Source organism: Melopsittacus undulatus, unplaced genomic scaffold (genome assembly GCF_012275295.1).
Source record: "Melopsittacus undulatus isolate bMelUnd1 unplaced genomic scaffold, bMelUnd1.mat.Z mat_scaffold_74_arrow_ctg1, whole genome shotgun sequence".
Taxonomy (NCBI): Eukaryota; Metazoa; Chordata; class Aves; order Psittaciformes; family Psittaculidae; genus Melopsittacus; species Melopsittacus undulatus.
The window spans coordinates 137,372-145,880 of NW_022994562.1; the positions used below are offsets into that span (position 1 = coordinate 137,372).

At 43.2% G+C, this 8,509-nt stretch overlaps 1 protein-coding gene across 3 annotated transcripts; it reads right to left on the minus strand.

Annotated features, from left to right (window-relative positions):
* Nucleotides 1–1,779: 1,779 nt before the first annotated feature.
* On the minus strand, nt 1,780–7,847 carry LOC117438869 (E3 ubiquitin-protein ligase RBBP6-like). 3 transcript variants are annotated; one of them, XM_034074258.1, is made up of 6 exons: nt 7,682–7,758; nt 6,628–6,724; nt 5,596–5,637; nt 4,909–4,945; nt 3,553–3,633; nt 1,780–1,879 (listed from the first exon to the last, which is right to left on the minus strand). In XM_034074258.1, exons 1-6 carry the CDS (start codon nt 7,746–7,748, stop codon nt 1,787–1,789), a joined length of 417 nt encoding a protein of 138 aa, XP_033930149.1. In that variant the 5' UTR covers nt 7,749–7,758; the 3' UTR covers nt 1,780–1,786. The 3 variants fall into 3 exon arrangements, with proteins under 3 accessions (XP_033930149.1, XP_033930151.1, XP_033930150.1); XM_034074260.1 differs by having other exon boundaries at nt 1,801–1,879; nt 3,594–3,633; XM_034074259.1 differs by lacking the exon at nt 5,596–5,637 and having other exon boundaries at nt 1,801–1,879; nt 3,594–3,633; nt 7,682–7,847.
* Nucleotides 7,848–8,509: the final 662 nt, after the last annotated feature.

Sequence of the window (8,509 nt, forward strand, 5' to 3'; positions counted from 1 at the left end):
TCTCTCATTCGCTATTTGGTCAGTCCAATTAATCCCGTACTTATAGAGTCATAGAATCATAAAATAGTTTGGGTTGGAAAGGACCTTAAGATCATCCAGTTCTAACCCCCCTGCCATGGGCAGGGACACCTCACACTAAACCATATCACCCAAGGCTTCATCCTGCCTGCTCTTGAACACTGCCAAGGATGGAGCATTCACCACCTCCCTGGGCAACCCATTCCAGTGCCTCAACACCCTAACAGTAAAGAATTTCTTCCTTAGATCCAGGAATATATCCATTATACCCATAATCCATATATTATTATGTCTAAACCTCTGCTGTTTAAGTTTCAACCTGTTACCCCTTGTCCTATCATTACAGTCTCTAATGAATAGTCCCTCTCCAGCATCCCTGTACTTACGCATTAATAATGGGGATTGCATATTTTCCAGTGTTGGTAAGCATTGCACCCTTTGTGTTGGGATCTTTCACCTCTATCATGAAACTCCTTGGAATTCCTGTGCTCCTTTTCAGTCTGGGAACAGACTCCACATTTCTGTCCTGTTAAGAAAAGAAATGCAGACATACCTCATCTTAAGACCTACACTTAAAATGACAGTTCAGTGACGACTGGAAGAAGCAAAAGCCTTGAAATCCTCTCCTTTTACCCAGTGTGAAGGTTGTTCAACCAAAGTACTTCTTTTCCTAAATGAACATGGCCTAAGTCACCTATTGTTCCTAAGTCACCTATTGTTCCTAAGCCAGCTTCTCAGGGAAGTGGTGGAATCACTGTCCCTGAATTCTGCAAAAACACACGTAGACGAGGGCCTTAGTGACACGGTTCCTGATGGATCTGGCAGTCCTGAAGCATCAGTTGGACTTGATGCACCTCTTCCAACCTCATTGGTTCTACGATTCTGTGAAAGGCTTAAGCAGAGTTTTGATCTGAGCCGACATTCTTTGGCTTAACAACAGGTTTCTTAAGGGTGAAATATCCCTTAGCACATGATCCACTGGGAGAAGACACACAAACCTGATCCTCCCCCAAAGCACAATTCAGAGAGAAAACTTAAGTCAGGGCTCTGGGTCAGCCACTGCAGAAACATCTATTCACCAGCTATAGATGAAGGTTGAATTCGTACCTCATGTGTATACATTCAGTGACTAATGTTAAAGGGCAAGAACACTCATCCAGAGACTTGTGTCGGTAAAACACACAAATATTCAATAGATGGGGTCAACAGAAACATCTTGGTTTCATGCAAAATACTGAAAATGCCAGCTCTCATTAAAAAGAGTTAAAACAGAAACATTTCCAGTAATACTGAAATACATAAAAATATGCATGTAAATTCACAGATGAAAAGATCTATGGACTTATTTCATGTCTGTGGCTTAGAATAAAGAAAACATTACATTTATAATCCCGGCTTTCCCTTGAACTTTGAGGGGCTTTTCAGCATTGCCATGTAACTTCTGTATTTCACCTTAAGAGAAACACTTCTTCATACGATTATTCCTGTGTTTGTTACCTGACTGCCAAGGACAAAAATTAAACAAGGTCGGAAAGTAACACCACAAGTCCCCAAAATCTTACCCCATTTCTTGGGCAGTCCTTTCTATAGTGGCCAGGTTTTCCGCAGCGAAAGCACACATATGATGGTGGAGGTGTAGCCAAGGACTTCTTAATGGGACTAAAAAGGTTTCAGGAAAAGAAAGGTATGCATTTGTCTCTCTTGTTAAAACAAACATCTACACAATTTTTCCATAATCATCAAAGAACTGATTTGACTTTATCAACACTTACTGGACTGGATCATATTCACGGAAAGACTGTATCATCATGGCTTTTATTTTATCTTCTTCAGAAGCACTGGCTTCAGCCAGGTTGGCAGTCTGTTTAACACAGAATTATTTGACACACACATTAGAAACACATGCAAGCTCAGCCAGCCAAAGACAACACCACTTGCTCAGTCCTGTACACAGCACCACAATGCTAGCTGATGTTGCCTGAAAACAGATGCTTCTATGAAACAGTTGTCCTGAGAGTGCGCTGGGGAGACTTTGTGCTTGTAAATGATGCTTATGTGCCTGCTAGCCTACTTGAAAAGAGCCTTCTTGGGCACTCAAAACCTTAGGCTTGACATAGACTTGTGTAACCGATCCACTTTTCTTCCAAGTGGACTGAAGTGATGAGGAAAAGAAATGACACTAGCAATAGTTTTCAACTGGTTTTGAAGCTCCAGCCCATTTGAAGGAGAAGATGGTTACTGTGCATTTAATTGAGATAGATGTCTGCAAGTTATATGATTTACATTTTGCAGCATTCAAAAGAACACACTATGTTAGTGTCAGGTCTCTAGTTTTTGCTTGCTGAAATTCAGCATCAGACACAGAAGCACTGAAGGGAGTCTTTCTGATCCCTCAGCAAGACACAAGGCTCTCTTCAGTATAAACGTGACCATCCAGTCCTGTAGGCAATCCAAACTGCATTTCCTCAAATAATATTTCACTGCACAATGCCCCTGTGCTAAGCCGGTCTGAGTAAAGTGTTTAGAGTAAATAACAGTTTTGAGCTGCTTTATGTTTTGTTCATGCGTTTCTCAAAAGGTTCAATGTGCACCACTTGGACAGTTTTTCACATCTGGGAGTAAAACTTCACATGGGTTTACAGAACCAAGGCCACATGCAGGGACAGCCAAAGGCACAACATTTAATTTCTTCACTGAGAGAGGGAAGATGCTGCCGGTGGGAAGACCTCTCGTTCTTAGCAATGAACTCCTGTCTCTCAGGAGAAAGAACTAGCTCCCATCTTTTGCATTGACTTGGATAACTCTATGCTTTTGCACAAAGTGCAGTCATTAGTGTCTTGCTGAAGTTACAGTGTTGAGCCAAAAGAGCACGCAGTTCCATCCCAAAACAGGCCACTGCAACACTTTCAGCTGGTCACATCTAGTACACTGTAGATACACACTGGTATAGTCCTCTAAACAATCAAGTACACAATTTACACAGATGACACAGTCTGCATTCAAACAAATTTGTGTTCTCCACTGTCTAGAGCCTGGAATTTGTGAGACTGTGCAGTATTCAAAGAATGCTTCTGTGCCTCTAACGACTAGAAATTCAAAACCAGCCATGCCATTGTCCAAGTTCCAGAAACGCTTGTACTTCAGCTGTTGCAAACTGCCCTGAAATGACGTACAGCCAATTAAATTCCTTTGTAAAAATTCTGTTAGATTCCAACACAAAATTAATGAAACATAGGAAAAACAGTAAAAGCTTCTGAAGTACTGCTGCTTTATTTCCTGAAGATGAGTAACGCTGCAACATTGTGTTGGTGCTGAGAAGGCACTCCCCTTCTGTCTTCCCAAATTGGCCAGTACTCTTGAGAGTACAGCATCAAATTATACATACTTCTTAAGGTTAAAATAAATACTTTATTAAAAATTAAAGTTTTGTTCACATGACAACAGTTATCCATCTATAGACTGCAAGTAAGGCTTAAAGTTATGAAGGAAACACTTATTCTTAAGTATTTTACAACAATACATATATATACACACCTTTGAAAGCTGGGCCAGAGAATTAGATGCAGAAGACTCACCATTCTTTTGTGCAGCAAAAAATAAACGCATATCCAAGTTCTATAATCAAAACATAGCGAGAGTTAACCCCTACTGCAGTCTGAAAATCTGCACTATACCCACTGCGTGTCACTGAAAGAGGCATTTCCAACCTACTGTAATTTGTATTTGTTCAGAATAAAGTCCCAACCTGTGACAGCTGAAAAGAGCCTATGTGCTTAATGAGACGGAACTAAACTAACCAGCTCGCTGGAGATGGACTTACTGCTCCAGAATAGCTCAGAGAGGGGCCCTTGTGAAAAATGCTGAAGTTTATTGGAGAAGGAAGCATCACTACAGGAATCTTACTTGCAGTGTAGCTTGCAAATTAATCGGTTAATGTCTCATCACTTAAACATGCACTTATACAGTTATGCTTTGATGAACACAATAGCTGCCTGTCAAGAAAAAAAGCAGCCCTGAAACATGTGCTCTGCCCTTCTTCTCAATAACTGCAAAGATGCCAAATTCACTATACCCCACCAAACCCAAACACCAATCTGAACCATCAGCCACAAAAGTAACCTGCCAATTTGTCTATAAAAAGAAACTGCTCAAATTAAAAAAGAAAAAGGTGTTTACTATGACAGAGTAACCTATAAAAATGGAGAAAAAAGAATTCTTGTATTTTTATAGACCACAGGACAAACTATCCAAATTAGTTTGGGAACTGTGAGAATTTTTATTGTTCTTCTATCAGAGCAAACCCAGTCTTTCATGGTGATGAAAGCATGGAATCAAAGCACAGTCATGGCAGTTTTTTCTCCACTGCAAACACACTCCTCCCTCCCAGCTGCCTACGCCAGTAGCTTGCCACAATGAAGTCCTCAGGCCCCAGTTAGGAATGGGCCACAGTGTTTGCAGAGAACTACTACTGACGTGCAGCTTTTACAAAAAGCATAGAAAAGGCTGTACAAACTCACAACATTACTAGCTATAGGCAGACAGAGCTCGAACGTGGCACCAAGTTCAACTGTGCACACCTGGAACCTGCATGAACTAAAGATGATCGGGCACTATCTGCACAACACAGTCACACAGGACATATTCTAGCATATGCAATAGGAAATACCATGCATTACTAGGCATAAATCCCAGCATTCACATCAGAACTGGGCAAATTGATGGCGTGACTCAGTTTGCACTATGATGAAACAGTACATTTGAATGACAATCTGTACTATGTTTTACTGGGAGATACATGAAGTTAATGTTTGGAAAATTAATACAAGGCTATATAGTTTAGAATTCAGTGCAGTGTGCAGAAAAAAAGGGTAAGATTGGGTTTTTACGTACTGCTTCCGATGTTCTGCTCACTGGCTCAGTTCGACTTCTAGGAGGAGACAGAAAGGTGATCAGAACTTAAAGCACTTGTACCCAACAGAAAGCACCAAAAATCAATTATAAAACCCAAACATCAAAACATTACGTTCTGATAGTCTACTGAATATGGACATTTATTTGTATACACAAACTGTTATCTCTTGGTCATTCAGCGCAACTAAGAAAACCTCCAAAATCCCATTTCTACTTTGTCGTAAGTCAGACTTACAGATACAAAACACACCTGTGCAAGAGAAAGCGCTCATATTTTCTCTGCCACCTAAGTATCAAATATATCAAGTCTGTACTATGGTTTTGTGTTCTTAAATAATCAACCCTCAAACTATGAAGGTAACTTCAGGCAATCTGTACATCCCTAGTATTACAAACAGGTGTCACCTACAGTACTTTAGTTTCTATGGCAGAACAGTGATAGCCCCAACACTTCAAAGGCCAAGTTTACTTCAGTGATAGAAAAAAAAGTCAGTCATCTGACAAGGAACTAACAAAACTGTCAGCAGCTTAGCCTTTAGAACAGTGTTTCCTTGTGGAAGCCCAAGCACTGTGCTCAGGTATCTACCATACTTAGCCGTGAAAGTGCCAAAGTACTAGCCATGTTGCATACGCTGTACTGACTAAAACTAGTAGTAGAAATGTCACCTGAAAGAAGCTGCTCCTGGGATTTTGTGTGACTGAGGAGCCCTGCGACAAAAAAACAATAAAAATAAAAATCTTAATTGCCAGAATTTGTTTTACGATAATGCTGCAGCATTTTAAGAAATACTTATTCCATCTGAAACCTTGCTGCGGTTCCACGTACTCACTGACCAAACATTAAGCACTCTACCCTGTTTCTGCAATGTTTCTAGCTGAAGGAATAGAAAGCTGATCTGCCCCATCAATTTTCAATGCTAGAAGAGCAGTGCCATTCTTTCCTTAGCCCCACAGACAGGTAAAACAGCATCAGGAGGATAGCCACCAACTGCTGGTAATGTGCTAAGTTGCTTACTAAGCTTCAGGTTTGGAAAGGATTAACTACTCCTTCACTGTACTTGCACAAGAGGCAATACACTTTATGACACTGCTCTTTTCGTCTTGCCCAAAACAGACCCTGGCTTTAGGAAACTAAGAGGAATCACTTTTGAATGGAACTTCACTTGTTTGCATGGTTTGCCAGCTGGCAAGCGTCGGTCTTTCCCGCATAGCCAGTATGCAAGCCCCAGCCATTTGGGGCATAAGAATACCTGACATATCCTGTCCCTCTCCCCCAGATACAAGAAAAAGTCAAACACTAAGAATCAGACTCTTCTGAGACAGGAGCAAATTTTAAGTTTACACTACACTGCAGAACTGTCTTCGCTCTAAAAGCCATAAAAGCAAACACATTTAACAAGGAATCTCTCCACACAGACAAAACAGGATCTACAACTTGGCTCTCAGAAAAATTAACCCCAAGAACCAAACCCACAGAATCATTTTAAAAGGTTCTATTGTTGCAGTTTGAACCCCATATCCCAGCAGGCCTAAAAACATAAGTCTGCTTCAGGACCAATACAGGAAAATCCACCCAGTGACAACAAAAATTAACAGAAGCTTTAACAAGAAAGATACAATCTGAATGTCTCATATGCACTGAAACAGTTCACACACTGAAACCAACAGCAAAGAGTGCAATGCTGTGTGGACACTTACGTAACATCCGTTTTGCTGGTAGCTTTAACTCCTCCAGCAGGGATTCTTTTAACGATTACCAATGAGTTTTTAGGAATCAGGGCATCTTCTGTGTATTCTGAAACCAACAGAAATACAGGAAAAGATATTCAAAAGGGCATGTATTAGTACATCATGAACTACACAGCACTTCAGAGAAGGCCTTTACAGGTACAGAAGCCAAATCTTATATATAACATCGTGCTTTCATTGTCTGAACACACTAACAGTACCTTTCAAGGCATTTTCAGGTTTGATAACCAAACACCACCAGCTAAATCTTTTTCCTTTCTTAAAAACAGTTTGAATGCCAACAGCAAAATGGTCTCAGAGGTCACTACAGGACAGCTGGCTAATACAGGGGTTGCATTCCTGAACTAACTGAAGTTGCTTTTGCTTCTATTAGGCTACAAAACCAATAGATCTCTGGAGATACACAAACCACTCCAAAGTCTCATCTGCTCAGTGCTTTACATGTCCTTGATCAAGTCTGATGCTAAGACTAGATCCAACCACACCTAGGCTCTATCAGGAGTTTAGAAAGCCAGGGGGTGGGTGCACTCTGAACTTTGTGTCTCAGTGGGAGGGTCTCCTCTCTTTCATCTTCGGTTTCTATGCACATCATTTTAGCTTGATTCTCCCTTGATTTTCTTTTTCTGCATTCCATTAGACATAAACCATTGACCAAGCTTGAGACTAAGGCTAGATCTAGCTTCACCTAGGCTCCCCTCAGGGGTTTACAAAGCTCAGGGCTCTATTCTGGACACTGTAAATCAGTGTGCACATTTGACAAACTGGTGTAGCCAGCAGGATGCCAAATCAGATTTCATTACACCACCCCACTTAGTCCCTGGCACTGCTTAACCTCTTGGTGCTCCTGCCACCTGGCGGGATGGGCCCAGGCTCACTCATGCTATGTGGGGATGAGCCATCAAAGGCAGAACGCAGCTTCTGCTGGCTGCGGCCATCATGGGGTGCTCTGCAACGTCACCAGCCAGGACATGCCCAAAGCCCTGCCCCTGCTGCGCACACGTACCTTCTTTGGTCTGGGCATTGCTGATCTGCAGATCACAGTTGGCTGCCTTCAGCTTCTCCTTGCGCATGATCTTGCACTTGAGGTCGCAAAGGGAGATGTCAAAGCCACTGAAGGTGACCGTACCATAGTCCAGCTTGGAGAAGAACTTGTAGTGGATGCAAGACATGGTCGGGGCCAGGCAGTGCCTGCTCCACTACTGTGTCTAGCTCGGCAAATGACAGATAGAGGCCTTGCAGCCTCTACGAAGGTGAGGGCACGTGGCAAAGCCCACCGAGGGAGCTGGGGTGAGCAGCACGGGCTGAGCTTGTGCTGGCCAACGGCGTTCAGAGGCTGCAGCACTCTGCCACAGCCAGCCCCTGAGATATCAGGCAGCCTCGGCTGACAGAGCCTCACGCCTCCATCCTGGCTTAGTGAGGCCCTGGCTTTGCCACCTTAACTACTGCAGGCTATGGTGCTCAGCAAGTGAGCTGTGCCGTGATGTCGGCACCAGCTCCAGTCCTCCTCAAAGCCCAGGGAAGGAGAGTTCCCCGAAGCCCCAGCTTGGCCTCCGTGTCCTCTCCCGCATACAGCACTCTGAGGATCGACCAACCAACCTCTATGGTGACTCAAGCACCTCTGCCCCAGCCTTCACCAGGTGCCACAACACAGTGCACCCGGGTGACCCAGCGCATTGTGACAAAAGGCTTGTATCCCGTGCAGTTCCGAGCACCCCAAAGGGGGGGGACCCATCACACCTGGGCCTGTCACTGCCCTGAGCTGCTCCTGTCCCTGCTGTCTCCCCAGCCTGACCTCACAGTGACCATCCTCTCATCCCCCGTGCCTGTGCCA

What these genes read in the sequence shown, in the direction of transcription:
- LOC117438869 (XM_034074258.1), bottom strand. Translation starts at nt 7,748, where the DNA reads ATGCGCAAGGAGAAGCTGAAGGCAGCCAACTGTGATCTGCAGATCAGC. An exon ending in CAATGCCCAGACCAAAGAAG is followed by an intron (nt 6,725 to 7,681) that starts GTACGTGTGCGC and finishes TGTTGGTTTCAG; the next exon opens with AATACACAGAAGATGCCCTG. An exon ending in CTCTGGCCCAGCTTTCAAAG is followed by an intron (nt 1,880 to 3,552) that starts GTGTGTATATAT and finishes TGTGTTAAACAG; the next exon opens with ACTGCCAACCTGGCTGAAGC.